At 44.3% G+C, this 26408-nt stretch overlaps 8 protein-coding genes and 1 long non-coding RNA gene across 9 annotated transcripts in view; 2 read left to right on the forward strand and 7 right to left on the reverse strand.

Annotated features, from left to right (window-relative positions):
- Positions 1-78: 78 nt before the first annotated feature.
- LOC6536444 (F-box only protein 11) lies at positions 79-5814 on the reverse strand. Its single transcript, XM_002096989.3, has 4 exons — positions 2964-5814; positions 2720-2900; positions 1582-2656; positions 79-1436 (listed from the first exon to the last, which is right to left on the reverse strand). The coding sequence occupies exons 1-4, from the start codon at positions 5121-5123 to the stop codon at positions 1307-1309; spliced, it is 3546 nt and encodes a 1181-aa protein (XP_002097025.1). The 5' UTR covers positions 5124-5814; the 3' UTR covers positions 79-1306.
- Positions 5815-7417: 1603 nt separating this feature from the next.
- LOC6536445 lies at positions 7418-12847 on the forward strand. The gene is made up of 4 exons (XM_002096990.3): positions 7418-9620; positions 9800-10368; positions 10964-11198; positions 11257-12847. Exons 1-4 carry the CDS (start codon positions 9396-9398, stop codon positions 11818-11820), a joined length of 1593 nt encoding a protein of 530 aa, XP_002097026.2. The 5' UTR covers positions 7418-9395; the 3' UTR covers positions 11821-12847.
- A 58-nt stretch (positions 12848-12905) lies between these two features.
- On the reverse strand, positions 12906-13856 carry LOC6536447 (elongation of very long chain fatty acids protein F). The gene is made up of 2 exons (XM_002096992.4): positions 13598-13856; positions 12906-13522 (listed from the first exon to the last, which is right to left on the reverse strand). Exons 1-2 carry the CDS (start codon positions 13811-13813, stop codon positions 12950-12952), a joined length of 789 nt encoding a protein of 262 aa, XP_002097028.1. The 5' UTR covers positions 13814-13856; the 3' UTR covers positions 12906-12949.
- A 423-nt stretch (positions 13857-14279) lies between these two features.
- On the reverse strand, positions 14280-15247 carry LOC6536448 (elongation of very long chain fatty acids protein F). The gene is made up of 2 exons (XM_002096993.4): positions 14985-15247; positions 14280-14922 (listed from the first exon to the last, which is right to left on the reverse strand). Exons 1-2 carry the CDS (start codon positions 15210-15212, stop codon positions 14356-14358), a joined length of 795 nt encoding a protein of 264 aa, XP_002097029.1. The 5' UTR covers positions 15213-15247; the 3' UTR covers positions 14280-14355.
- A 422-nt stretch (positions 15248-15669) lies between these two features.
- On the reverse strand, positions 15670-16678 carry LOC6536449 (elongation of very long chain fatty acids protein F). The gene is made up of 2 exons (XM_002096994.3): positions 16404-16678; positions 15670-16339 (listed from the first exon to the last, which is right to left on the reverse strand). Exons 1-2 carry the CDS (start codon positions 16629-16631, stop codon positions 15773-15775), a joined length of 795 nt encoding a protein of 264 aa, XP_002097030.1. The 5' UTR covers positions 16632-16678; the 3' UTR covers positions 15670-15772.
- On the forward strand, positions 16640-17265 carry LOC120321718. Its single transcript, XR_005561429.2, has 2 exons — positions 16640-16721; positions 16808-17265. It is a non-coding gene; the product is annotated as an uncharacterized LOC120321718 (long non-coding RNA).
- Positions 17266-17285: 20 nt separating this feature from the next.
- Positions 17286-17887, reverse strand: LOC6536450. Its single transcript, XM_002096995.3, has 2 exons — positions 17692-17887; positions 17286-17633 (listed from the first exon to the last, which is right to left on the reverse strand). Exons 1-2 carry the CDS (start codon positions 17782-17784, stop codon positions 17421-17423), a joined length of 306 nt encoding a protein of 101 aa, XP_002097031.2. The 5' UTR covers positions 17785-17887; the 3' UTR covers positions 17286-17420.
- Positions 17888-19856: 1969 nt separating this feature from the next.
- On the reverse strand, positions 19857-20522 carry LOC6536451. Its single transcript, XM_002096996.3, has one exon. It carries the CDS (start codon positions 20429-20431, stop codon positions 19919-19921), a length of 513 nt encoding a protein of 170 aa, XP_002097032.1. The 5' UTR covers positions 20432-20522; the 3' UTR covers positions 19857-19918.
- A 2600-nt stretch (positions 20523-23122) lies between these two features.
- The window catches only part of LOC6536452 (protein tipE), a 31003-nt gene continuing 27717 nt past the window's right edge, over positions 23123-26408 (reverse strand). Inside the window, exon 3 of the mRNA XM_002096997.3 lies at positions 23123-25864. Coding sequence (XP_002097033.3) covers positions 25795-25864 — 70 coding nt within the window. The 3' untranslated portion in view covers positions 23123-25794. The remainder of the gene's footprint in view (positions 25865-26408) is intronic.

Raw genomic sequence — 26408 nt, forward strand, 5'->3', positions numbered from 1 at the left:
GACGTTATTAGCTTGCATAGGTAACACATTAAAATCAATCTCTACATAGTATAGTCGCACGTCGAGGACGCACTTAAATTTTTGTTAGTAAAACAATACAATCGGATGTTCGTATATTTCATATAGTTGAATATAGAATATAGTATGCAGTATGCAGTATTTATGTGCTTATTTGATCCGTACAGCGAGTAATGGCCTACGAATGTGAACCGTTGGGGGAAAACACGGGCAAACGGCAACAAATATAAATAAAATGTAAGGCAATAAAAACAAAATACTTAATTCACACGCAGTTATCGGATAATGTCATCTATGCAATAGTTATGGGTTTTGCGTTCACTTACGCCTAAGCTACTGACTTAAATTAAGAAAATGATTCGCATAATTCGAATACTCGGCCCGAAGACAAACTAAATACTAAACTGTTCATCAAACTTACTGGACTAAAATGACACATGGCTTGTTTCTATTTCTCGTTTAAGTTTTGAGCTACAAATTTGTTCTACAACATTTAGACATGAAATATTGCTTGGTATTTTACGCTTGGTAAAGGCTTTTGATTTTTGTATCTTGTCCGTGTGCTGTTTCTGTAGAATTCTCATGAATATATATAGTGTGCTGTATTTCGTTTAGATGTAATTATGTTATGTGTTTACTATACTCGTATATTCATAGGTTAGTTTGCTGAAGCATTGGCTGCCGCTAATCTAGTTTGTTGTTAATACTTAGAATTGCTTTCTTCGAATTGTTAGTGTTAGTCAGGGCATACTCGTTCGCCTTGTGTATGTGTATATCGCTTATTAATATCTTATGCTTACACGTAGTTTATGTTAATTGATGTAATTTTAAAATCTCTACTAATCTACATTACAAAATTGTTCTTCACTGGGCTCGAGAGGGCTCGTTTTGCTCCTCCTTCGTTTACATTTCGACGTACAAACAAATGCATTGTGTATTAAAGGTGTTGCTCCTTCAGTTGTTCATTCGTTGTGACATAAATGGGAAAAGTTTCAGTGATTTTTTCATTGATTTATCCGTTTCATGCGTCAGTTAAAAAGTGAAAACTTTGCGTGTGAGTTCTTGTTAAACTAAATTGCACATTGAGTAAAATTTTGAACGCAAGAATAATTAGTTATTATTTACATACAATTAATTGTATCGTGTATAGTTTGTTTTGTTTGTTTGTTGGTTTCTTTCGAATATTTACAGCAACGCGTGAGATGTGCGAGAGATTTGAGAGCTTGGCCTTAACGACTTAAGATATAGCTATAGATAGAACCGTGGTTTAGCTGCCGATGTGGGTTCTCTAGTTGACCATCAGTGTGTGTGATTCCATGGGGGCTGCCGAGTCGTAGAGCGTGTCCGTGTCCTGAGTGGGTTCGCCCTGCAGTTGACACTGGTTGGACAGGGTGCCAGCACCGCAGTCGCAAAAGAAGCTGCAATATACAAATTTAAATAAATTAATTAACTTTTCTACTCTTTAAGAACAAAAACCCAATAGGTTTTCATCTACTTGTACATTTTTGCTTACAGTAAACGATTATAAAGATAGAATGCATTAGTTCTTCGCTGCGCACTTACCGATCGTGTCGTATAAACTCGACGTCATGACCAGCATGACAATTCTTGATGCAATTGACGCATATGGCATTGCGGTCGGTTGTGTTGCAGGTCTGGCAGCGGTAGAAGTCGTGCATGGGAAAGGAGGTATAGCTGCTAATCTTGTACAGGCACTGCCCGCTGGATACGGCCTTCTCCACCTCGTCTTCGTTGTTGAAGATGTTGTTGCCCCTTGTTATGGGCTGAACGCCACTGGCAAGGCACAGCCCACCGAACTTGTTCTTGAATATCTGATTGTGCTCAAGCGTGGCGGTGGCATTGTTGGTTATTTCCACGCCCGCTGCTTGGCCATCGTAAATGCGATTCCTTCGCAGGATTGGGTGCGATTGCGTCGAGATCAGTACACCGGCCTGCGTGTTCCGGAATATATCGTTCTCCTCAAGGATGCCCTTGCCGCCGTTGAAAATGCAGATGCCGCCATCACGACCGTCATAGATTTTGTTGCGCTTTAGCGTCGGATTGGAGTCCGTTTTAATCCATACGCCGGCCATGGCGTTGTCGAATATCTCATTCTGTTCCAACAACCCCAGGCCACCATTATACACTAATACTCCACCATTCTGTCCACCCCAGATCTTGTTGCCTCGTATTACAGGATTGCTGCCCGTACGGATTTGCACTCCCGAGTACAGGTGGTTGAATATGTCGTTGTCCTCCAATTTTCCATGGCCGTTGTCGTAAAAGTAGACCCCCACCTGCTTTCCCGAATGTATCCGATTGCGTCGCAATACCGGAGTGCTCCCAGTGGTGATCCACACGCCAGCCAGTGTGTTGGAGTACACCTCGTTCTCCTCTATCAGCCCTTGACCCTTCTCGTGCACATAGATGCCGCCGTGTTGGCCATGGTGGATCTTGTTGTGCCGTACTATGGGATCGCTATTGGTGCGAATCTGAATCCCTGCCAGAGCATTTCCGTAAATGTTATTGTGTTCGATCAGACCCCGACCCTCGCCAAATATGTACACTCCTCCCTGGTGCCCGTTGTAGATCTCGTTCTTGCGGATCGTTGGATTGCTGTTGGAGGTTATCCAGACACCTTTACAACAAAAAACGTGGGTTAGAAACCATTTCTTACATAGCCCTGGTCTTGTAGTCTTACCTGCAAAGTTATTCGAATGAATGCGGTTCTCTATGAACTGACCAAGTCCGTTCTCGTGCACATAAATGCCGCCCGTCTGGCCGTGATGGATTTCACACTTGACCACTGTAGGATTAGCTCCGGCCTTAACCTCGAAGCCAGCTATGCGATTGTTGTGGATATCATTCTTCTCAAAGTAGCCCTAAAAAAGGATATCACGTTATAATAATAAACTTAATATATAATATAGAAAGGTTCAACTTACCATTCCATTTTCAAAGGTAAATATGCCCACATCCCGGCCGTGGTGTATGTGGTTCTCCCGCATAATCGGACTGGCGAAGTTCTTAACCCAAATGCCCGCCAGTGCGTTCCGGCTGATCTCGTTGTGCTCGTATGTTCCCTGGGCGTAGTCGGTGACGTAGAGACCAACATTCTCGCAGTCGCTGATATCGCAGTTTCGAATGACGGGATTGGCGTTGACCCCGCCCACACAGACGGCAGCGCCCACCACCGAGGTAGAGCGAATGATGCAATTGTCCACAGTTGGGGAGCAGTTCTCACCGATGTCCAGGCAGTAGTGCTTGTGATGCGACACTGTTGATGTGACCTCAGGCGAAAACTTGAGTGTGAGGTAGCCCACGTAGGCGTACTTGGCGCCCTCTACAAACATCACAGTGGATCCGGCCTCCCGCTCCAGGATCACTGATTCCGCTACGTTGCCAGGCGCTGCCCCAACAAGTGCCACGTCCGAATCAATGAACAGATATTCCCCCTTGTAATGACCAGCATGAAGGAATATCAGTGGTCCGGGATGCTCGGTCGGGGCCACTTGCTCCTCATAGATGTTGACCAGTGCATTGACGCTGGCACCACTAACACCCGCTGACGCACTTGTGTTGGACAGTCCGGCGGATACCACATTGCCGGCTCCTGCACCGGCTGGCACAAAAACTCCAGCTGCTGCTCGCTCTTCTGGATAATCCAGAGCTGCCTGAATGGTGTTGAAGAACACAATGCTGCGGCCGGAGCTGCGACGCTCCTGGTAACCGGGACGCACATGCACGCCGCGGTACAGCTGGCGGAAGCTCTCTTTCCACGGATTGGCGTACTCCGACTCCTCGGGCTTCTCAAATACGAACTTGCACAGCTCCGGGTTGAAGAGCGGCAGGTCGTACTCAAAGACAGACTGATAGAGTCGCTTCCACAGCTCCGTGTCGTTGGCAATGGTGTTGAAGCGCTTGCATACGAGCGCCAGGCGGCATAGGTCCTGTTCCATCAGATACGAGAATATGGCCAGCAGTACCTCGTCGGGCAGCTCATACTGAAGGTACTGGGCCGCCGTGGGCGCACATCCTGCACCGCCGGACGCTGCTGTTCCAGCTCCGACTGCTTCTCCAGTGGCTCCAGCAGTCGGTCCCATCTCTCCGCCTTGTGTGTAAAGGCGTCGGGATCTTTTCCTCGCCGGCAGCATGTAGTTATTATCCTCGATGGCAGCGCCAACCGGCAGTGCTCCACAATGCTGTTGCGGCACTGAGCTGTGGACATTGGGTGGCTGCGCCAGCGTGGCTCCAGTGGTGGGTGCATTATTCACCGGAAAGGTGGCGCTGGTCGACGGTGCCTGTACGTTGGACGAGGAGCTCGAGGACGAGGCGGACGAAGACGACGAGCTAGAGGAAGAGGACGACGAGGAGCTGGAGGGCGAGGCACCCGGATTCACCAGCGGCGGAGAGCTGCTCGATGGTCCTACGAGTATTGCGGCAGCTGCTGCCACGGCGGAAGATGAGCTGGTGGGCCACTGGTCGTGGCTGCTGGCGGAGATCTTTCGGCGCAAGTCGTACGGGCTCTGGTGACTACTTCCGGCTGAAGCGGAGGCTGCAGCTGCTGCGGCGGCCGACGTGCTTGCCGTACTAGATCCGACTGTGGCGCAGGTGGACTTCGAGGTTGTGGAGGAGGAGGCTCCTAATGCGGGTGGCGTTGACTGGCTGGTGCCGGCGCCCGAGCTCTCAGTGGTGTCCATCATTTGCAGGGCATTGTAAAAGCTGCCAGAGAAGCCCGATGAAGCCGCTCCGCTGGATCCACTAGCACCTTGGCCGCTGTCAAAGTACTCCGCAGAACTGGAGGCTCCTGCTGCGGTAGCTCCGGCAGCTGCTGCTGCTGCCGCTGCAGATCCGGAGGTGGATGTGGCGCCACTGCCCCCGCTGCTGGCGTTGTTGTTGCCAACACTACCAGCACCGGAACTGGTAGCGGCACTACTGTTCGAGCCGGAAGCATTGGCTCCCGCACCGGCGGCGGCCACGTTCTGCTGAAGCATGGGATCCATTATGTTGCCCGTCGGCCGGTTGGGCATCGCTATCCGGTTGGCTCCTTTCCGGCGGGAGCGGCGCACGTAGGTGCGCGACGAGGTGAACGAGGCGCTCGGCATCTTCGCGTCACCTGCCCAGCGATGATGAGTTTTCCGCGAGTTAATCAGAGCCAAAGACTTTTGCGCTTGAGTTTTCACAGTTTTCCAACCCCATATGCACACGCACTCACACTGGCATACACACACTGGCACTGGCACATGCACATGCACAATTTGGCGACGACTTTTCGCTCTGTCTCTCGTTCCCTTCACTTCGCTTTTGATGTGGAGTGCCACCGATCGGTTCAAATTAGCTGACTATATCCTTGGACCCTTCGATTGATTGTTAATTTAGCTACATTGGCTTTAGTTTATCCGTCTGCTGACTGCTCTTCTTATTGCTGGCGAGTGCATGTGTATGTGTGTGTGAGTGTGCCTTTTTCGGGGTTTCTATCCTTTGTCTCTCCTTTGTTTTGTTTTATTTGGTTAGAAGAGCACCGCTAGCGCACACACTGGTCTGCTCCGTCTCGCTCACTCATTGTTACTCTGTCTCCCCTTTAATTCGTCTTCGCAGCAGACACTCGGATTTCTATTAGCTTATTTCGCGGCTACAAAAACACTTTTCGCAATGCACATACGCAAGTTCTATCTAATAGCTATTGCACTTTACACAATTGAACACTATTTTTCCGAAAATTCAGCAGCGAAACCACCTATACTCGGATTTTTAATTTTACCGTTCAGTGTGACCGCGGCTGGACTGATTGAAAATACTAGTTAGCAAGGGGAAAAAAACCGAAATCGGTTCATAACCGTTTGGTATTTTTCGGCTTAGTATCAGGGAAACCAGTTTCAACAATCGATGAAATCGATAACTTTTGGGCGCGAGTCTGTAAAATTCAAACTCAAGTGAATTTAAAAAAATTTTAATTCACATTTAAAGGTATGTTTATGTATGTTCATACCACCACATTCCCCCGTATAGATAACAACAACAACAAAACAAATGTTTATAAATTTAAAATATTTTAATGTAACTTAACTGATTTGAGTGCCACTGATAAGCAGCTAACATGCAAACAAGGACTTTAGCAGCTGCAAATCGACAATTAAGGCCGTGCCACGCCCCTTGGGGAATAAGTTTCATTGTTCACCTGCTTGTCATTGCCATTTGCGCCATGTTTTGACTGCTTCATTGAATGACTGCACAACATTGAACTTCGCACACGCGATTGCATCGACTATGGAAAATTGAACTTCAATGTTTCTGTAACTGAACTTGTGACCCAAATGCCAAAAGGCACGTGTCAAATGTGAAGCATATTTTCTATAAACAGCACTCTTTGCCACGCTGCTGTCCAGCTGAATTCCATTATCAAGATCCAATGCTACGAAAATTAGACAAGGTTATGAAATCAAGTAGCAAATTTGGAGGTCAGATATTTGTATATAAGAAAATTAAGTTTTTTGTTTCAATCAATTTGGCATCCTCAAAAAATAAACAACTAAAACGCGCTGGATCTTACATGTCATTTTATTAAATAGTTAAAACGTGTGACATCAAAATGGTCCCAATGATTTTTTTACCATTTGTTGACAGTTTTTCTCAACCTCTTCGACCTCTCGTAGTTTTCCTAATTTTTTCCGGTTTTCGCCGCTTTAACTAGCATGTAGCTCTGAGTGTTGTTTTGGTCTGCGCTTTGTGGTGCCCATTTAGAGGTCCTACTTCCTTTCCATTCCTTCACCCGGCGTGAATGATAATGGCATAGGCATCCCTTTGGTGCGACGACCACCCACCCAAGAAGGGGGGAATGGAGTGGGTGGACTGACTATGGCCATATGTTCTTGGGGGCCTGGTGTCCTGTACTCCCCGACAACCCCTCGCCGCTGACCTCAATAATAATTTCGTCTAATTGCTTCGTAATTATGCCGCGCACATGCTTTTCTTGATTCGCCCGTTGTTGGTAATTCACTTGGCCCCCACGGTCACCTTCCTATCTTCGCTGGTGCGTGCTCTCCTCGCTTTCGAGCTCTCGAGGATGTGGACCTGGAAGTGGATGTGGATGTGGTGGCCTCAAGTGGGCGGTGGTCGTTGGTTGGTGGGTGGACTTGTCCGAGGCGGCCATTTTCGCATATTATTATTTGTCTCTTTTGTTTTGCGCAATTTTTCGTCATTTGCTTCATTTTCTGCCATTAGAGGCATTTAACTTTTTGCTGTTTTGCCTCTTTCCGATTTGCCTTCATTATTCAGGCGACCGGCGGTGTTTTCGCATTTCGGATTCAGGCCGACGGAAAAACTGAGCAAATGGATTTTCCTGTGGTCAGGCTGAAGCAGGGCAAAAGTGTACAATTAATTTATTATTGCAGCGATAATAACATATAATTTTATTATACAATATAATGTATGGCAAATGAAAAATACATCTAGTGTTTATATTTCAGACATTAATTTATATACCCCTCAGTTCTAAGAAGCTTAGTTGAATTACTTTCTAGAAATTCCCCATATTTCCTAGCCTTTAAATGGCAACCCTTTCTTAAATATATTTAAGAGCTGCAACCCTTAGGAACCTCCCTTCTCTTACCAATTTTTTGGGGAGTTGCAGCCAAGGAGCGTATCAATGTGTGTCAATGGGCTGTTGCCTCCAATTGAATCCACCTGTCCGCTGGCGGAGTGCATAGCTGCCGTCGAGCTGTATCTGTGCCCTGACATGCAGGATATGCCAAGTCATTTAGATGGGAATCGCTCACATTTTTAATGACAACTAATGCGAGTGCCCTTCACCACCCTCCCCCCTTTTCAGCAGCAACCTAGTTTTTCGGGCCCGGCTTAATCACATTTGCAGGAGCTCTTTCGGGCACAAGTGTGTATGTCTAATGCGCAAAACTTTTAATTGAGTTTAAAATTGCATGAAGATGGGACGAACCGAAGGTCCTGTGCCAATGGAAATCGGCAACCGTAATTAAACGCGAGTGCGTATGCCACGTATGCGCGCAGTTTTTTGAGGTGTGTCGGTTTCAATCTCGGTAAATTGCCCATGAAATATTAACTCAGCCATAATGAGACGCAATTTGTGCGTCTCTCGCAGTTTGGCCAACGAAATGTGGCAGGCGTGTAAAATACCACACACTTGAAAAGACAAAGGTTGAACCATTTGAATTATAAATGGTGTGGCTTTATGTCTTCGGCCTTTTGCCACACCACTGGCCATGCACCTGTCCAACCCAAAATACAATGAAAAACGAAGCGCCATAATCCGCCTTATTCAGCGATCAAAGGACACTTTCTGCGACCCAATTATGGCCATGAAATTGTGACACATTGAGGCCTCGCTGCACTCGCCCCCGCCTCACTTTCCCTGCAATCCAGTGCGGAATGAAAAATGACTCAATTTGCGATGGCCGGCACTCTGCTTGCCACCCAACACAATACACACCTCACACCTCATGGCACAACACAACCCCCAATTGCCACAAATAGTGACCCATCCCAATCCAGACGCTTGCATAAGCGGCAGCAAAGTCATTATTCTCATTTCCACGATAGCCACAGCACCTTAATATGAAGTAATTCTACTTGGCGCACGGATAGTTAGTGGAAAATGACTTGGCTTATGGGTGAAAATTCTCCATTTTCTTGCAACTTCGCATCGACAAATGGCTTTTCGGCTGCATGGCACGTGCAAAAGCAAAAATACAAAAGTGAAAGGTGAAAAGAAAAAAGGAAAACAAGCGAGAATATATGGATCGAATATTCCGACTGCCAGATATCCGCTATAGAGATTTACACTATGGTGCACCATGTTCCATGCACCATGCACCATGCCCCATGTCAAAAGTTGTTTAATTGGAATTCCCAGAGGCGTGAACAACGTGCATACTCGTAGAATGCGTATAAAACAATTACAAGCGGGAGAATCGATGTTTTATTGCCACGCTGGCGATTTGCGCTTTTCAAGTGCAGCGAAACTTGAACTTTTGTTATAAAAATTATAAAAGTTTAACTAGTTATTTGTATGTATGTGCTGGAAAAAACCCCTTTTGTGTTGCTGGTACAAATGTTCAGGCGTCAAAATTGTTAGAAATAATATGCAACACAATTAAAACGTATATACTGCGAGTACTGTATAGCAGGTGTGTAGCCATATATACTATATAGCAAGTGTAGCCATATATACTATTGCTAAATTAGAATTTATGTTAATGCCGCTCTTCTTTATGCTGCGCGTACTGCTCGAATTTCCAATTCAATCGCAGCGCACTTGGTTGAGCATAAAAGACTGAACCCTGATTAGTTGCCAGTGAAACATTACCTCGAGTGGAAGCGGATCGACTCTAGATTTTACCTTCGAAATGGCCGACTTTCTCAATGGCACCCTGATCACCTCGGAAGATCCTGTCCGCCTTCCACTCATCGGAAGTCCATGGCCCTCGCTGACCATCGTTTCCATCTATCTGCTGTTCGTCTTGAAGGTGGGCCGGAAGTTCATGGAGAACCGAAAGCCCTACGATCTCCGTGGCGTCATTAGGGCATACAACATCATGCAGATCGTCTACAACAGCGGTGTTCTCATATGGGTAAGTATGTAAATAGAAGCCAGACGGTCATAGGTCAGTGCGGAAGGCACTGCGTACAAACTCAGCGATCCATTTACATAAACTAGCCCACAGCTATGCCACACTTAGTTGTATGTAAATATCATAACTATAAATAAATGAAAAATATGCTGAAAACTTACCACATCATTTGCTTCCAGGGTCTTCATTTTTTGTTCGTGCTGAAGGCGTACGACCTGCGATGCATCACCAGACTGCCTCTGGACCACGAGTTCAAGAGCCGGGAAAGATTGCTCACCTACGCGTACTTCTCAAACAAGTTCATGGACCTAATGGAGACGGTGTTCTTTGTGCTGCGAAAGAAGGATCGCCAGATATCCGTCCTGCACGTCTTCCACCACCTGGTCATGTCCTTCGGTGGTTACATGCACATCACCTACAGCGGCTATGGCGGCATTCTCTTCCCATCGTGCCTGCTCAACGTGGCGGTCCACGTGATCATGTACTCCTACTACTACCTGTCCTCCGTCCGCAAGGATGTGCAGACCAGTCGGTGGAAGAAGTACATCACCGTGGTCCAGCTGGTGCAGTTCGTCCTGGTGCTGGCGAACTTCAGCTACACTCTAATGCAGCCCAACTGCAATGCCTCGCGACCTGTGTTATATTTTGGCATGGCCATATCCACGACCTTCATCCTGATGTTTGCCAACTTCTACGTTCACAACTACATATTGAGCGGCAAAAAGAAGCCCGCGTTGAAATCCGAATGAGAGCGAACATCCTTGGAATATGAGTGTGTGTTTTGTGATACCGAGAAACTAATAAACTTGCATTGGAGCACTCAGCAGCAATACTGCACTAACCAACGCATCCGCAGCTATATCAGTACTAGCGCTGACCAGGTTACACGCTAGTCTTTTAATATCTTGGAGTCACTTAGCATATCCACGAAGTCCAGTACTTAAAAATCAAAGTGTGGATACAACGCTCCCTGAATTCCCATTTAAAATGCACAACTACGGCATACGAATGTAAATGCTCCATTTATAGAACCTTTGTAACAATTTGTTTTGCCAAGCACTGAACATTTTTTCCAGTACAGTTCCGGTTTGTATGACTGATTTAAAATAAGCCTAAATTACATTAAAAACGATAGACTGCTTGCATTTCATACACTGTAACAGCTCAAGAGTTACCAGCAAGAAGTCTTTCACCAGACTTGCGAGCTTGGGAACTTTAAAAATGACCTATGTATATTTCAGTCGAAATGGTGACGTGGTCGCATAATGTAATTCCCAAAAATTCAGTTCATTCTGCGCCACATAAGTTCTAGACTCTAGAGCCGAATTTCAAACTTAAATTAGTCACTATCGATCGCACAACTGGAGTGGATTCGCCATGCTCGCTCCGGTAGATCCTGTAAAGGCGCCAGTTTTCGGCGATCCATGGGTTACCATGGTCACGTTGAGTAGCTATCTGCTGTTTGTGCTCAAGGTGGGCCCCAAAATCATGGAGAACCGAAAGCCCTTCCAGTTGACTGCTGTCATCAGGGTCTACAACATATTCCAGATCCTGTACAATGGTGTAATACTCGTTTTGGTAAGTATTTGAAGTTGGGATGACTTCTGCAGGACATGATGGAACTGCTACTTTTCAGGGAGTTCACTTCCTGTTTGTCCTGAAGACATACAACATCAGCTGTATTGTCAATCTGCCGATGGATCACGAACATAAAGACAGGGAGCGTTCGATATGCATTTTGTATATGTTTAACAAATTCGTGGACCTTGTGGAAACGGTTTTCTTTGTGCTCCGCAAGAAGGACAAACAGATATCCTTCCTGCACGTCTTTCATCACTTTTCGATGGCATTTTTCGGATATCTGTATTACTTTTTCCACGGATACGGTGGAGTTGCATTTCCACAGTGCCTGCTAAACACCGCCGTCCACGTGATTATGTACGCCTACTATTACCTATCCTCGATCAGCAAGAAGGTGCAGCGCAGTCTCTGGTGGAAGAAGTACATCACCATTGCCCAGCTGGTCCAGTTCGCGATAATCATGCTCCACTGTACCATCACACTGACGCAGCCCGACTGCGAGGTCAACAGACCCTTGACCTACGGATGCGGATTGCTGGCCGGGTTCTTTGCCGTGATTTTCAGCCAATTTTATTTCCACACCTACATAATGCCAGGCAAGAAGTCGTCGCAACATTGAGTTCTTATAATGATCTTTAAACTATGAGTACAAAGCCAAATGCTTTGATGTACTTACATAAAAAAACAACCCTAAATAATTTTGTATGTTAACCACAATAGCCTCTGTTTTGTTTCATTACTTTATCCATTTTATAGGATAATTAAATTTTAAAAAAATTCGTTTTTTAACGGCAAACTATTTTTATGACAGTTTTAGCACTGCCATGCAAAGGGTAAATATAAAAATAGCTAAAAATCGAATGGAAAAAGGGGAAATGTATGTAGGCATGTGACTGCCGAGGGAACTACACAATGCACGTTTAATGTCATTTAAAACGGCAATTACTCAGCACGCTCGGTGGCTCGACCAGTTGGATACCCCATTCCGAATGCGCACCAAGGACGAAGGACAAAGGACGAAGGAACCGAAAAGCCAGTGGCAAAGTGGCGACCAGAAGCAGGAACCACTGCACTTGACTGCGGCTCCGCTTTAATGTTGCTGCATGGCCGCAATTATTCAGCTGGCACTTTGACTCTGATTCTCTGATTCGCCGCATGCGATTCCTATGCAAATTCGTTCGGTCGGTCGGCTACGGGTGACCCTTCCGGTGCCATAAATCGCCGGTGGTGCTGGCCAGGCTCGTTCCTAATATTCTAATTAAAAGCAGCATGGAATGACCAGAGACGTGCTTGGCACAAAATCCTACGGGGCATGCAGATCACGTGCAAGGAATCCCCGCACCAGTACGAGTACTCGAGATGTGGCCAATGGGATTTATTCCGGACGGAGTCCAACTCCTTGACCTTCTCGAATGCATTTGAATTAACTGTCGATGCATTTGAATTCATCTATTATTCAAACGGCGCATATGCAAATCGTCGAGCACACTCAGAGAAACTTTTAAGCGTTAGATGTGTGTCCCTTTATAATTACAATTAATTTAAGGAAAACCAATGCAAGTGCTATTGAACAATACAAATATTTGTGATTACAAATGAATTCTTTTTGAGTAGTAAAAAAGGGCCACAGTTGCCAATTTTATGAACCTTATTTATGAAAGTTGAAAAAAACACTCCTCACTCTTCTGCATAGACATAGTGATGTACATTCGAATTACTAGTCTTTAATCACAGTGTAGCAGGTGCATTCAGTTGACCTTGCCCTTGGACTTGACCTGCTTCGGTCGAATGTAGGTCTTTATGTAGAACTTGGAGAACATCACAAACATGAAGGCGCTGGCCGAACTGATGACGTAGATGACACCCCGCGACGCCGAGCAGTTGGGCTGGAAAACGGTGTACATGCAGTGGAGGAACATCATGAGGAACTGCACCAGCTGGCCAACGGTGAGGTACTTCTTCCACCAGAGGCTCTCCTGGACATTCTGGCTCTGCGACGAGGCGTAGTAGTAGCCGTACATCACCATGTGCACCAGCACATTGAACATGCAGATCAGGAAGACATGACCACCGAAGCCATAGAATCGGATCAGCAGGTGCGACGTGATGACCATGAAAACGTGATGGAACACATGGAGGAACGTGATCTGGCGCTGCTTCTTGCGCAGCACAAAGAAGATGGTGTCCATCAGGTCGAGCAGCTTGTTCAGGTGGTACAAGTACGCCAGTGTCCTTTCCGTGGACTTGAGCTCATGATCCTGCGGCAGGACCTGCATGCAGCTCAGGTTGTACGGCTTCTGCACGAACAACAGGTGAAAGCCCTGGATAGTCCGCAAATAGAACCATTCAAAATGTTTTAAAAATATGTGTATATGGATATCCTACGTCTTACGTACCCACACGAAAATCACCGTATTGAACAGGACCTGTCCGATGTTGTAGAACTTGAGGACACCACGCAGCTGGAGGGCCTCGTGCTTGTCCATCAGCTGCCTGCCCAGCTTCAGCACAAAGAGTAGGTACACCGCGATGATGATCACCGAGGTCCACAAATTGCTGGCCAGCGGCAGCTGGACAGGATCGGCCAAGGGCTTATCGAAGACCTCCAACATTTTCGCGCACAACTTATCGAGTGACTTGAGGTTTGCCTTCTGTTCTTTCTTACTTTCCCGCTGGCCACTATACTATTACCTATTTGCTAATTACATTAGTGCAAATTTCCGGTATGTTTAACCCACTATCAACCTTCAACTTGAATACGCAAAGCTTTGCAATTGGACTCACCTTAAGTAACAGTTCAACTATGTTTTGATTTTCCATATTTTATTCAATCAGCAGAGCAATTGCTTAGAAAATGACTCCTTTTGACAGAATTGTCAAGCCACAAGAAAAGAGTTTTAAGTTTATATAATATTGGCGTGACCCACTTAAAAGGGTATTACGCATATTCAATAGCTTCTAGCAGTCGAGGGAAAGAAAGTTCTAGAACACCACAAGTACCACCCATTGTTCTAAAAATGTATAGCTAGTGTAAGATAGTGAGGGTAGCTCATGTGTAAATGATAGAAAAGAAACGTATTTGTTACAAGCAGCCTTAAAAAGGTAACATTTATTCATTTAAGGAACATTTACATAATATCCGACATAGATTTGCTCATCGTAGCAGCGGCTTCGTTTTCTTGGGAAGAATGTAGGTGCGAACGTAGAAGTTGCTGAAAAGAATTATAAATACTACAGAGATGAGGGAGCCCCAAGTGGCCGACAATCGAGCTGTTTGGCAGTCATCTTGGCGGAGGATATAGACGCAGTGTGAGAACACAATAACGAACTGGACGAGCTGCACGACTGTGATGTACTTCTTCCACCAGAGATCACCACCCGAGTTCCGATTGAGGGAAGACTGATAGTAGTAGGTGTACATCATGGTGTGCACAACCACGTTGAAAGTGACCAAGAAGAAGCCATGGCCGCCGTATCCATAGTAGTACATGTACAAAAAGCCTATGTACACCATGTACACATGGTGGAAAACGTGCAGGAAGGATATCTGACGATACTTCTTTCTCAGTATAAAGAATACAGTCTCCAGCAGGTCCATCAACTTGTTGAAGAAGTATGTGTAGCTGAGCCAGCGCTCCCAGTTCTTGTACTCATGATCCAGCGGCAGATTGGACATGCAACTGAAACTATAGTTTCCGGGGCCAAGCATGAAGTACACAGCCTATAAGTTGCGAGATGATTATAATAAATATTATTTAGCTTTTAAATCGGTGCATTACGTACACAGATGAGCAAAATGGCATTGTATGCTATTTGCACGATGTTGTAGATCTTGATAGCTCTATCCAGATTGTACGGCTTTCGGCTCTGCATAAACAAGGGACCCACTATTTTGATGAGGACTAGGTAGACTCCAAGTATGGTCAACACGGGCCAGTGGCTGCTGGTCAAGGGCAGGCGCACAGGATCCGGCGGAGATCGGTTCAGGAAGTCCAGTATATGGGCAAACATGTCGGATATCTAAGTGTTATCGGCGTCGGCGAAACAGCGACTGATATATCATACATCATTTAAATGGACTGCGGCCGAAGACTGAAATGGTAATCTGATTTAAGTGTGCGTTTCTATTATACAAATACGCACGTAAGCAAAACCTATTACGGCGAACATATAAGAGGGTCACAAAAAAAGAGAATAGGTTTTCAATGCTTTGAATGCCGGAAATGCTATCCACTGTCTCCTGGTTACGAAAGCTGAAATAATGCATTCGTAGTCCAGTTTTTAATGTAGTCCAGTTATGAATGGCTTCTGACGCATTAACTTTTTATAATTCTACACAAGTCCGACCTTATAATGCAAAGGTTATTCATATTTAAGTAGAAATATACACAACTTTTGGGCGAATCATTTCCACGCATCGCAACCGTTTTAGTAAAACCAGTGAATTACCAGTAATAAGATACTAAAGTTCAAATATATTCTTATGTGTTTTATTGAGTTCTTAAATTATAATAGGAATATCTAAAGAGGTCTAAATGCTTCACAGAACACATTCGATGACTGGCTCTAACTCAGATGGCTTTTTGTTTGCTCTTCTTGGGTCGGATGTAGGCATGGAAATAGAAGTTACTAAACAAGATGATGAACACAACGGAGATGCTGCCGGCACAGGTCGCAGAGAAGCGGGCAGATGGACAGTCGGGTTGCTTTAGGGTGTAGATACTGTGGGCCAGAACGATGCCGAACTGGATGAGCTGGACGATGGTGATGTACTTCTTCCACCACAGATCGCCCTTCGAATCGCGATCGAGCGAGGACTGATAGTAGTAGCTGTACATCATGATGTGCACGACGACGTTGAAGAAGCACATGAAGAAGCCATGCCCACCGTATCCGTAGTAGTACAGATACATGAAGCTGAAGTACAGCATGTACATGTGATGGAAGACGTGCAGGAAGGATATCTGGCGATCCTTCTTGCGCAGCACAAAGAAGACCGTTTCCAGCAGATCGAGGAGCTTGTTGAAGAAGTACGAGTACGTGAGCCACCGCTCCCAGGTCTTGTACTCATGATCCGGCGGCAGGTTCTTGATGCACTTGAAGTTGAAATCTCCGGGTCCGAGCATAAAGTGGACAGCCTGTAAGTTGGAAGATCCGTGTTCGATTCCCTTCGTGATAGTTGATATTTCAGGGAACACTCACGAAAAAGGACATGATGACATTGTACAGGATCTGCATGACGTTGTAGACTTTTATCAAGCGCCGCAGGTCAAAGGGCTTTCGATGCTGCATGACCTTGGGACCCACTAACTTAACGAACAGCAGGTAGATGGCCAAAATCATCAGGACGGGCCTGTGGCTGGCCAGGAGTGGCAGGCGCACCGGATCGGGTGGGGATTTGCCCAAGAAATCCACTAGATCACCCAACATTGCGACTGTGTGTGCTTGCTGTGGGTCGATGGAAACGCGACTAATGTCGTGGTGGTTTAGAGGCTTCGATTAACACGCTTCATTTATATGGTAATTTAGGCGTGAGTACGAAAAGCGCTCTTTACCAATACTCGAAGCACGCTACAGATGCATGATATCGTATATTTGCTTTGCAGAGATATGTTCGCTATAAGTTTTGAAGAGCCTGCCAACTGGCATATGAAAATAACATGAAAACTGAGACCCCTTGGCTTTAATTCAATACCCATAATGCACAACTTTCCAGCAGCAACCTTCGGAACTTTAAACATGATTATGGAAATTCCATTAAAAGTTTAATGGGCTCCCGGGTAATGTTCGAAAATCACGCACATGCGAAACGCAAAAGCTACCAAAAGAGGGGCGGCGGTTACGCAGCGGGCGTGGCCAACGTGCAAGTGCAGCAATTTCCATTGAAAGCGGATGCGGAAATGGGACGTAAACAAATACCGCCGCATCACGCACATCCGGTGCAACAAAAGTGGCAACAGCCAAAACAAATTTAGAACTAAATACGCTCGTGCAGCCAGCTAAAGTGCGAATCTAGTGCACTTATTTAAAGGCACGAGTGCATTAAACATTGCATTATATAAAACCTCTATGGAGAAAACCGCCTTTTAAAGAGTCTAGCAAAGTCGTTGGGTCTTTTATTGTCGGCTTGGGTTTAATGGAAATGAGCTGACGGCGAAACTAGTTCAATTAGATACGACTCGCTCCCTCATAAAAATGAAATATCAGGCCAAGAACAAATCACTCGTCGTCGGCCGTCTCACTGATGGCCACATACTTCCGATCTTTGATGATCACAGTTTGCATGAGTGGAGGTGTGACTTTCGGAATCGGTGGATTGCAGCTATTGGCAGGACGCATTTCCTCTTCCTTCCTCCCGGTTTCCTGTTTCTTAACCATCTTTTGGGCTGCTCTTAGCAGATATTTGTACGGAAACCTGTTCACATAGCAATCCTGCAAGATTAGATAAGAGTTTACATATTCCGCTTATGTAACGAAGTTGCTTTCGTACTGGACACACGTAGATTAGCTTTAAGGTGTCAGGATCCTTTACCATCTTCCTGGTTCTACGGTTGCACATCGAACAGGCGGAAAAGGGCGGCATTTTGCACGTAATTTATTTAAATAATCAAGCGAATTGCTTCAAATGACGATGAATAAAAAGGATTGTGATGCAAAATGTTTTTTTGTGCACAGTGACAGCTCAAACTTCAGTTGCTTTGTTTTTCAGATTTTTCGATAAGCCAATTTCTTGTAGCATTTCATGAATATGCCAGGGCTGCGGAATTAAAACTTAAATGAAGCAAATCCGAAATGCAACCCAGGAATGTTCTCGACATTCATTAGCATTTGTTGCCAAATTGCTGAACTTTTTAAGTGCTTTGATTTGCATTGCACTGCGAATGGAATGTGGACGTAGATGTGGGTGTGGGTTAGGGTATCTAAAGCTCTGGCTTGGCAACAGCACCCAATTTTCAAGAGCATTTGCATCCGAAGTTGAAAACTGAAACCAAATTCTGTAGCTGTGTAAACGACCTATGATGTGGGCCTGGTTGGTTGGTTGGTTGGCTGGTTGGCTGGTTGGTAGTTTGGTAGTTGGTTCAGTCTGGACTCGTATTCGCATTAACGCCATTAGGCCAATTTGGCACTGTGCCCTGGCCCCGAAAAGGCGCACGGAGAACTTTCACAAACAAAGGTAACAAACGGCGGCAGGATGTTGCAATAGCTCTTCTTCTGGGCCACCCAGAAAGCCAACCGAATGTGCCCGAAAAGCAGCCAAGAGTCACCCAGCTACCAAAGGGCCGTTCCACTCCACTCCACGCCACGCCACTCACATGCCAATGCCCGTGTAAATAAAAGTCAAGTGAGGAAAACAAATAAATTAGAAGCGCATCCTCCGCTCGTTGGCAACGGGCATTTCTCTTCGTTATTGCGCGACTGCCTTTAATTACGACACCAGGCGGCTGAAAGGAGCTCCCAGTTACAAAGTCCTGCCCCGGGGATTCCCCCATTTCTCCACTTTCCCACTTTCCATTGCCCCTTTTGGCCATTGCCTCGTGCTCCGTACTCCGTGTGCCGCCACAGCGCAGCATCCTCAATTTATGTTTATTTGAAAGCTGTTGCACTTGACTAATGTCCTCCGTCCTGGCCTCTCGTCCTGCCACTTAACAGGATGCGGCGACATTCTCAGGCTCTTGGACTTTAGCCATCTGGTATTTAAGCCATCAAATCCACATCATTTCGGGCAACATTTCTCATCATATTCGGGATGAGAAAGGGCCACCTAAATGGTTGTCCAGATACTCGTAAGAAATAAAATAAGTAAATGCCTATTGAATCTTAGTATATTAAAATATATTTCTTTTAATCTAATAATATTGCATAATTATTTTCAACTGGAAATATAAGAAGTTTACTTAATGGATTATTATTATTGATTTTATATGAAAGTTAAGTATAGTTGATGCGTGCCTGTTCCCTAAACAACACCATCAATAAAGAAATCGATCTATTGATCCAAGCAGATCCCTTGTCCTGCACTACCCAGAATATATGCCATTGTAATTGACGGCGCATTTGATTTATTAGTTTTCTCATTAAACAAATTGTTGAACAATGCCGGGCAAAGAACAATACACTGTGCGACATTCCATGGCACACGAACACATATATGTATGTATGTACATACTTTCGCCCAGCACTTGCGTTTATTTATGTAGATTGATGGTCATTCGTGTAAACACATCCATTGACGTAAATTTGAATAAACATTTTCATTAGCAAAATGTCCATGAGCCCCCGGAGACATTTGGAGCTTGATATCTGATGGGCTATGGACGATGGGCGATGGTAATGATGACCTGGCAATCACATTTGCTCAATTGGATTCGACTTGGTCGCTGGCCGGATTTTGGGTAATTTATTAAGCCGGCTAAAAGTGCCAATTACAAGGCATCCGAATCAATCCTTTCCCCTGATTCCCTAGCCAGCAATTGACTTTTGTCAAATTGGTAATGGCCCATTGTCACCTGGTTATAAGCAGCAGTCAGTTTCTAAATTTAATAACAAATAAATTGCCAAACCGAAGAACAGAAAACAGAAGGAACATAATTAAAATTTACCAAAAGGTACGAGTATTTACATATTTTATTATATCATAAAAAATTTGTTGTCTGATTTATTTTATAAATGTATATTTCCTAAAAATTTGTATACTTTGCTTTAAAAGTGGATCATAGTTACAATTTTCTTTTTCTATTTTCGCGCTTTTCATTGTTTCCTTGAAAAAAGTCCCCGGAAGACGTTTGTGGAATATCTCCAAGCAGGTCGACTTCGTGCTGAAACATCAGGGTGTCCTGATCGACGATATCCGACACATTCCAGTAGTCCTCCTTGACCTCGTACTTGGGATTTGTGTCGTGGAAGGGAGCGGTGAGTACCGAGAGCTGGAATTGGTGGCGTATCGTCTGGAACAGCTCAATTTTCTGCTGTCGCTGCATCCGGATCTCCGCAATCACGCGTTGGAACGCGGGATCCATTTGGCCCTGATCCTGGCCATCCGAACTGCGGGCCATGTCAACAAGGATGGCCTTCGATTGGTCCACAGTGGATCTCATTCCGTCAGGTTGTTTCTTTCCGGTCAAAAGAGTCAAGCAGCGGACACACAATCCGGTGGGAAAATGGTACACCAAATTGGGGCACATATCGCACTTGGTCACTTCCAGGAGGGGATTTCGTCGCAATGGGTCCATTGTGCTGGTCACTGGCAGGATTTTAGCAAATGAAACTGCCTTTGAAATGTGCTCCGTCACTTGATAGTTTTGGAAACTAGTTCTTTGATACATAACCTCAAAAAAGTTGGATGGATGGAAACCCTTTAATAGGGCTTACAACTTCACAAAGACTTCTTAACGGAAAATAAGTGGCAACGCCTTCAGAATATAAATAAACAACTTTCTCGATAAAACATTATAGCATGCTATTGCTGTTCATAGTGATCTTAGTGATGTATACTATATGGTAACATACATAACAATTCCTTAAAAGCCCCATTGAGAAATTGAAATAGAAAAGTTCACCCCCACAAGGAAGTAGTTTTCCACCCACTTTGTCAGGTGTATTTATCCACATATATCAGCTGTAAAAATCTGCAAGGACTCCTTAAGCCTTAACTCTTTTGGCGGTCGGCGCTGCTCTCTTTTTTGCAGCTCAGAACGGAATTCGTTTAATTTCTTAAATTGAAATTATGGTAATTTCCTGCAGTCATGCGAACCTTTTCATACCCCTTCGTGTCTGCCCGGAACCCATGACGAGGGGACTGGGCCGGGGGGCGAGGGGGACTTCTAGATGGCTGATGGTTGATGGTTGATGGCTGTTAGCTAACCGAAAGTCAAGTTCATAAATGTGAGGGCCACCGAGGAGCGAGGAGTGCTACCTGTCCAGGTATTTGGTGGTCGCACTCACCGCTGCAGCAGCACGCCTCATGGCTCAATCCGCCTCCGCCCCCTTGCCCCCTTGTTCCTTGCCATGCCATTTGCCTGACGCCTCCAATCCGAAGGTTGGAGCCCGGCTAATCGATAGCTCTCCATGGCGATGGCCGGGGTGTTGATTTATGGCATTGCCAACGCACCGAAACTCGCTCCGGGATCCGACGAAAGTGACACATTAATGTGTTCAATTGAAGTGCCAACTACCTGCCGCTTTGCTCCTCCTCCACATCGCAGGAGGAGCAGGAGCAGGAGCAGGTGGAGGTGGAGGAGGAGCAGCCAGGACAGACGAAAACAAAAAGCGCCCCCGGAGCTCTGGCAGCTTGTTAAGCTCGTTGTTCTCTCAATTGCTCCTCCAAGTGGAGCCCTTCCATTGCTCCCCATTTTGCGCATTTTCGAGCCATCAATCGCTGGCATGTTTACACTGGTGGCAGGGGTACAATGTCTTCATGTGAGCCCATGAAAATGTAAATAACTGAAATCTGTTTTTAGTATTACCAAATGCAACATATGTACATATAGTTTAATTCAAATAAAGTAGGAAAATAAGATTACAGAAGCTATTTAACTAACTTAAATTTTCTGAAATCCTTTTTTAAGTTACCTGTAAATTATGAAATATAATTTTTATATTTGTTTGATATACCTAGACCACTAGAGTGTCTCGATATTTGAAGTACCCCAGTGTTTGAAGATATTAGAAAGACTTTCCCTTGGCTACTAGTTACCTGTTGAGGAAACGCATAGCCCGAGGACCTGCGTTCTTGTAGCGATTTGTGCTCGCAACTTTGTGGCAGGATTTGCGGACGAGCATCCGGTATGGGGGACTCGCTTCCTGCCACACTAATCGATGAAGGATCAACTGGGGCTTACGGTTATGACATCGTTCCCTTCTGCCCCCAAACTTTTTCCCACGGAATGTGCATAGTATTCCGGCACAGAGAACGACCGCAAAGTTCGACTAACTCAGTTTTCGGGTTGCGGAGGGCAAACAACTTGAATCGAACGATGTGGCTGCTGTTTGCTGGATTCTGCTTCCTGGGTTTCTGGGTTTTCTGGGTCCTGGCAGAAACCACGGCAGTTTCTTTTCCCCATACGCGAACACAAGGAACGCACCAAACGTTGGAAAATCAAAGGAGTGCGGCTGACGAGGGGTTGTGGCATGTAGATTGTGTTTGCCAATGCTGCAGCTCAAGTGTAAACATCATCTGGTGGCAAGGATATGCGGATGAACTTTTCCATAAGGCGGGGAAATTAGCACGGAAACAAAATTCTGCGAGCGAAGGATTTGCTGGTTGGAATAAGTTTTCAAAACTTTATCTCTGAATTATGAAAAGTGAGAAAGTAACTGCAAATTCTCTGCTGAAACATTTTAAATTGCGCAAAAAGAAGTTTTAAATATGCAGTAAAAAAGGTTAATGCCTTTGAACAGTTTCGCTGAGACTTTCGGAGTAATAATATATTCTTACATACTTTTAAGGAACATTTTCTATTAGGAGAGTTTAAGGCACTTCCATTTTGTGTGAAACTCCAGTGTTTTCGCCCAGTGTACGTTGCCTTGGTGCACGTGTGAGCCCCTATGCGTTGGCTTCTGGTGCCTCCACCAGCGATGGATGCCTTTGATTTCATTTCACTTCATTTCATTTTGTTGTCGATGGAGGCGAACTCGCGACTGCGTCGCCAAACAGCGCACCACCCTTCACCACCCAACAGCACCACCCAATCGCACCACCCAATAGCAGCACCTTATCCCACCTCCATTGTGAAGTCGATGGTTCGGGTGGTTCCTTCCCTGAACTCATTTTGCATTTGAGGATAACCAGCGGCCTGGAATGACGGACGATGGCATCGGATAATCTCTGCCGCCTGGTGACTTTGGATGGAGATCCTGGGAGTCGTCAATGCTGGAAAACTTTGCCACTTCTTTTGGTACAAATGAAAACGCCAGGATTGGAATCTGTTTTGTAATGTTCGTTTTTAATTTCTTTCAATAATATGTATGTCTCATTTATTATTCAATATGCGTTCTAGTTCTATTATTTTCCATTATTTCTCTCGTCGTTATATGTGTATAAATTAATGTCAATTGTTCAATGCGTGTGTGTGTGGTGTCATTGGCCTTAAAATGCCAGACATGCTCTTAAGTTGATCGAATTTATAAAAAAACGAATTTCCTTGCACTGACTAAGCCAATTTGCGGTGTATAAAAAAACATTGTGCACAACTCGAATTCAAATTTCCATTATAACAACAATGATAATAACAATAATAGTAAGAAATACGCGAATGTTTATTGCATTATTTACTGTTAACAACAAAACCAATTAACGAGACCCCCAATTTTTGAGGGTGTGTAAAAATGGAATAATTTTCACGGCTTCTCCTCATTTGGTTTGAATTTTCCTAATTGTTGGTTTCCTTATCGTATCGTAGTACTTTGCCCTCTTGCTGTATCTTAAAAAATGTATTAAAATTAGCTTAACTATCAAAATTATATGCACTTTGTTGTAGCTTCTTTGAGTTCGTTTGGTTTTCTTTTTTGTTTTTTTTTTTCGTTTTGGTTTCAAAAGTTTCCATTACCAATTTTCTAGTCAGCTTATATACATTTGTTGTTATTTGTGTGTTCTCTGGTTTTCAATTGTTATCCTGTGGCTAGGCTCGTCTTAACTATGAACAGTTTGATATTACAAATATAATGCAATTATCCTTGATGCCATCGGTAGCGTTTTACTTCTCATTCTCTTAAGTTTAGTGAGTGGCATTTACATGTATCTACATGAATATCAAAAAACTATGCAGGTTCCTCTAAATCCAACAATGTTTCTGCAGCTTATACAAATAAATGTTAACATTCAATATCCCCTAATGTCTCCTTCACTCTCGTCCTTTTCGTCCTTTTGTCAAAGCCTCTGTATCTCAATGTGGAACAGAATAAGCGGGTTTAGTTACAAATTGGGCGCAGCATGTCAATGTCCTTAGGATGGAATGATTGAAAAACTCCCTTTAGAAATTAAATATTGTCAAGCACGATGGGGTGTATGTGTGAGTGTGTGTGTGGGTGTGGGTGTGTGTGATTAGCCTCGAAATTAAAGAGAATATAATGCCATAATGGGTGGGTGATCTAACTACACTACACTAATTGATGGGGAATTGTATAGAAACTTCTAGGCGAAATGTGCTCTGGCGTGCTGGTGTTTTGATGATTGATGGTGGATGATTGAATCATGACCGAGAAGTTAATTGCTTTTCGTAATTTTTTGTTGTCAACAACAATACTCAATAATATCATATTTCACTACATCTCATTCAAATGATCACAGTCATAAAACGTTCATTATTGAATTATCCTTTTTAAACATTTTAACCATTACTACACAACAAAGACTCAATTGATTTTCTTGACCAAAAAAAAAAACATCAAAAACATTGAGGGATGCAAATAAGAGACATTTCTCGATTGAAATTTGACCAAATTCTCTCAACTTGGGGCACTTCGTGAAGGGCATACGTGTGTCGTCTAAGACGAACTTTGTAACCCGATTTCTACTGCGCAAACCAAAAGCGATTGATGTTAGGGTGGTGTGTGTGTGGGGGGTGTTATGTGGGCGTATTCTATATAAAATGAGGCGTGGCGTGTCTACATTTGTGTGGAGCGATTAAACGAAGCGTAAAATGTTTTGTTTTATTTTGCCGCTGGCCGAATTTCCATTTGAATACATATTTCCAATTGCATATTCGTAATTTCGTTTTTGTTGCTTGCATTTGTAGTTTTGGGTTTGCTTTTGCTTTCCATGTGATTAGCTGAACATTTTATTTTATTTAATTACTAATGCATTACAAACTTATTCATTACCTAATGCAAAATTGTACACTTAACGTTAATGTTCTGTTTTTCCACTTGGTTTCTCATTCAGCAGTACAAAAATTATTCATTGCATTTTCTGTTTAGGTGTTTTTGTTGTTCTCATCTAGCCATTGTTTTACATCCGTGATGATTCGTCACTTTAAACTAAATTTACACATTGCCAACTTTCGCATATACTCGTACTATATGGTTTATTCGCACAGACACATATACATACATATACTCGTTTGTTGCATAGGCGGCTAGAGATACAAATACACTTGCCACTGCCACTGCCACTGCAACTGCCACAGCTTAAAACTAGACTTCGTTCTATTTCATTGACCGATTAACCCTTCTGTTGGTTTGCACCTCCTGCGTCGGCTGGTTTAAAAATCATTTACGCTAAAAAGTAACTAAATTTAATCAATCTTAGGAATTATTCAGTTGGATCAATTATTAATTTATGTGTGTCTGTGTCCGTGTCCGTTTGTGTCTCTCATTAATCTGATTCACTTCTGCTCGCCTAGTTGCACTAAAACCACTGATAGTTTCGGTCGTCGTGTCTCCAGTTTTTTGGCCATCACCCATCTATCATATATCATCTATCATCTACCATCTATGATCTTCATTCGAAGTTCGAAGTTCGCTGGGGCTGACACTATGTTGGAAGAACAAATAGATTATCCTTGGCTAGTTCTGCAGGACTTGGTATCAGGTTCTGCTAGAAGTCGCTACTCGTCGAGGGATTCCCTAAATTGCTCTCCACAGTGTCGTCCTTGTGTCAGAGGGGCGGCTTGTAGACTTCAATAGCAGGCGTGAGCATATCCACTCGCGTTGATATCGAAGTATCACTGTAAAGGGAAGAAAATAATCGGTTAAATTGGAAGTTCATAAATATTATTTGTTAGTTCAGTTAATAAGAAGGTTTTTGTTCTGTTTCGATACCTTTTAGTAAGAGACATACAATCAAAAGCACTACTTCATTCTAACCCTTCTGCGATTGCATTTCATGTATCAACTATCCTCCAAATAACTTTAACATCCCGGAGACTTATGGTATAGCCCCGAAAAAAGTACCCTCCACTTTCAATGCCCCAGCATAAAAAGTTTAAGGACACAACGCGAGGGGGAAAAGTGGGGGAAAAACATCGGAAAATAGGTAAGTTGGAAAAGGGAAAAGCCGAAAACTTTATCGCACCGTGTGCAGGCAGACAACTGCTGCACTTGCTCCTTGCAACACGTTGAGCCGCACAAACAAGGAAAACTAATCCCAGTTTCACCATCAGTCATCCGTGTTTCACTAATTGCATTGCATTGTCCTGGACTTCTTTCCCCAGCTGAGCACACATTTTAAGCCAAGCTGGGTAATTTAGAAAATTTAATACTCTTCTGCCA

Source organism: Drosophila yakuba, chromosome 3R (genome assembly GCF_016746365.2).
Source record: "Drosophila yakuba strain Tai18E2 chromosome 3R, Prin_Dyak_Tai18E2_2.1, whole genome shotgun sequence".
NCBI classification, from domain to species: domain Eukaryota; kingdom Metazoa; phylum Arthropoda; class Insecta; order Diptera; family Drosophilidae; genus Drosophila; species Drosophila yakuba.

Excerpts from the sequence above, each read along its gene's own strand:
- LOC6536444 (XM_002096989.3), bottom strand. The coding sequence starts at position 5,123 with ATGCCGAGCGCCTCGTTCACCTCGTCGCGCACCTACGTGCGCCGCTCC. Across the intron at positions 2,901-2,963 it reads TTACCTTTGAAAATGGAATG|GGCTACTTTGAGAAGAATGA; the intron begins GTAAGTTGAACC and ends ATCCTTTTTTAG. Across the intron at positions 2,657-2,719 it reads TCATTCGAATAACTTTGCAG|GTGTCTGGATAACCTCCAAC; the intron begins GTAAGACTACAA and ends TTTGTTGTAAAG.
- LOC6536445 (XM_002096990.3), top strand. The coding sequence starts at position 9,396 with ATGGCCGACTTTCTCAATGGCACCCTGATCACCTCGGAAGATCCTGTC. Across the intron at positions 9,621-9,799 it reads ACAGCGGTGTTCTCATATGG|GGTCTTCATTTTTTGTTCGT; the intron begins GTAAGTATGTAA and ends ATTTGCTTCCAG. Across the intron at positions 10,369-10,963 it reads CCCGCGTTGAAATCCGAATG|TCACTATCGATCGCACAACT; the intron begins AGAGCGAACATC and ends AACTTAAATTAG.
- LOC6536447 (XM_002096992.4), bottom strand. The coding sequence starts at position 13,813 with ATGTTGGAGGTCTTCGATAAGCCCTTGGCCGATCCTGTCCAGCTGCCG. Across the intron at positions 13,523-13,597 it reads ATACGGTGATTTTCGTGTGG|GGCTTTCACCTGTTGTTCGT; the intron begins GTACGTAAGACG and ends CGGACTATCCAG.
- LOC6536448 (XM_002096993.4), bottom strand. The coding sequence starts at position 15,212 with ATGTTTGCCCATATACTGGACTTCCTGAACCGATCTCCGCCGGATCCT. Across the intron at positions 14,923-14,984 it reads ATGCCATTTTGCTCATCTGT|GCTGTGTACTTCATGCTTGG; the intron begins GTACGTAATGCA and ends CGCAACTTATAG.
- LOC6536449 (XM_002096994.3), bottom strand. The coding sequence starts at position 16,631 with ATGTTGGGTGATCTAGTGGATTTCTTGGGCAAATCCCCACCCGATCCG. Across the intron at positions 16,340-16,403 it reads ATGTCATCATGTCCTTTTTC|GCTGTCCACTTTATGCTCGG; the intron begins GTGAGTGTTCCC and ends TCCAACTTACAG.
- LOC6536450 (XM_002096995.3), bottom strand. The coding sequence starts at position 17,784 with ATGCCGCCCTTTTCCGCCTGTTCGATGTGCAACCGTAGAACCAGGAAG. Across the intron at positions 17,634-17,691 it reads AGCTAATCTACGTGTGTCCA|GATTGCTATGTGAACAGGTT; the intron begins GTACGAAAGCAA and ends CTAATCTTGCAG.
- LOC6536451 (XM_002096996.3), bottom strand. The coding sequence starts at position 20,431 with ATGGACCCATTGCGACGAAATCCCCTCCTGGAAGTGACCAAGTGCGAT.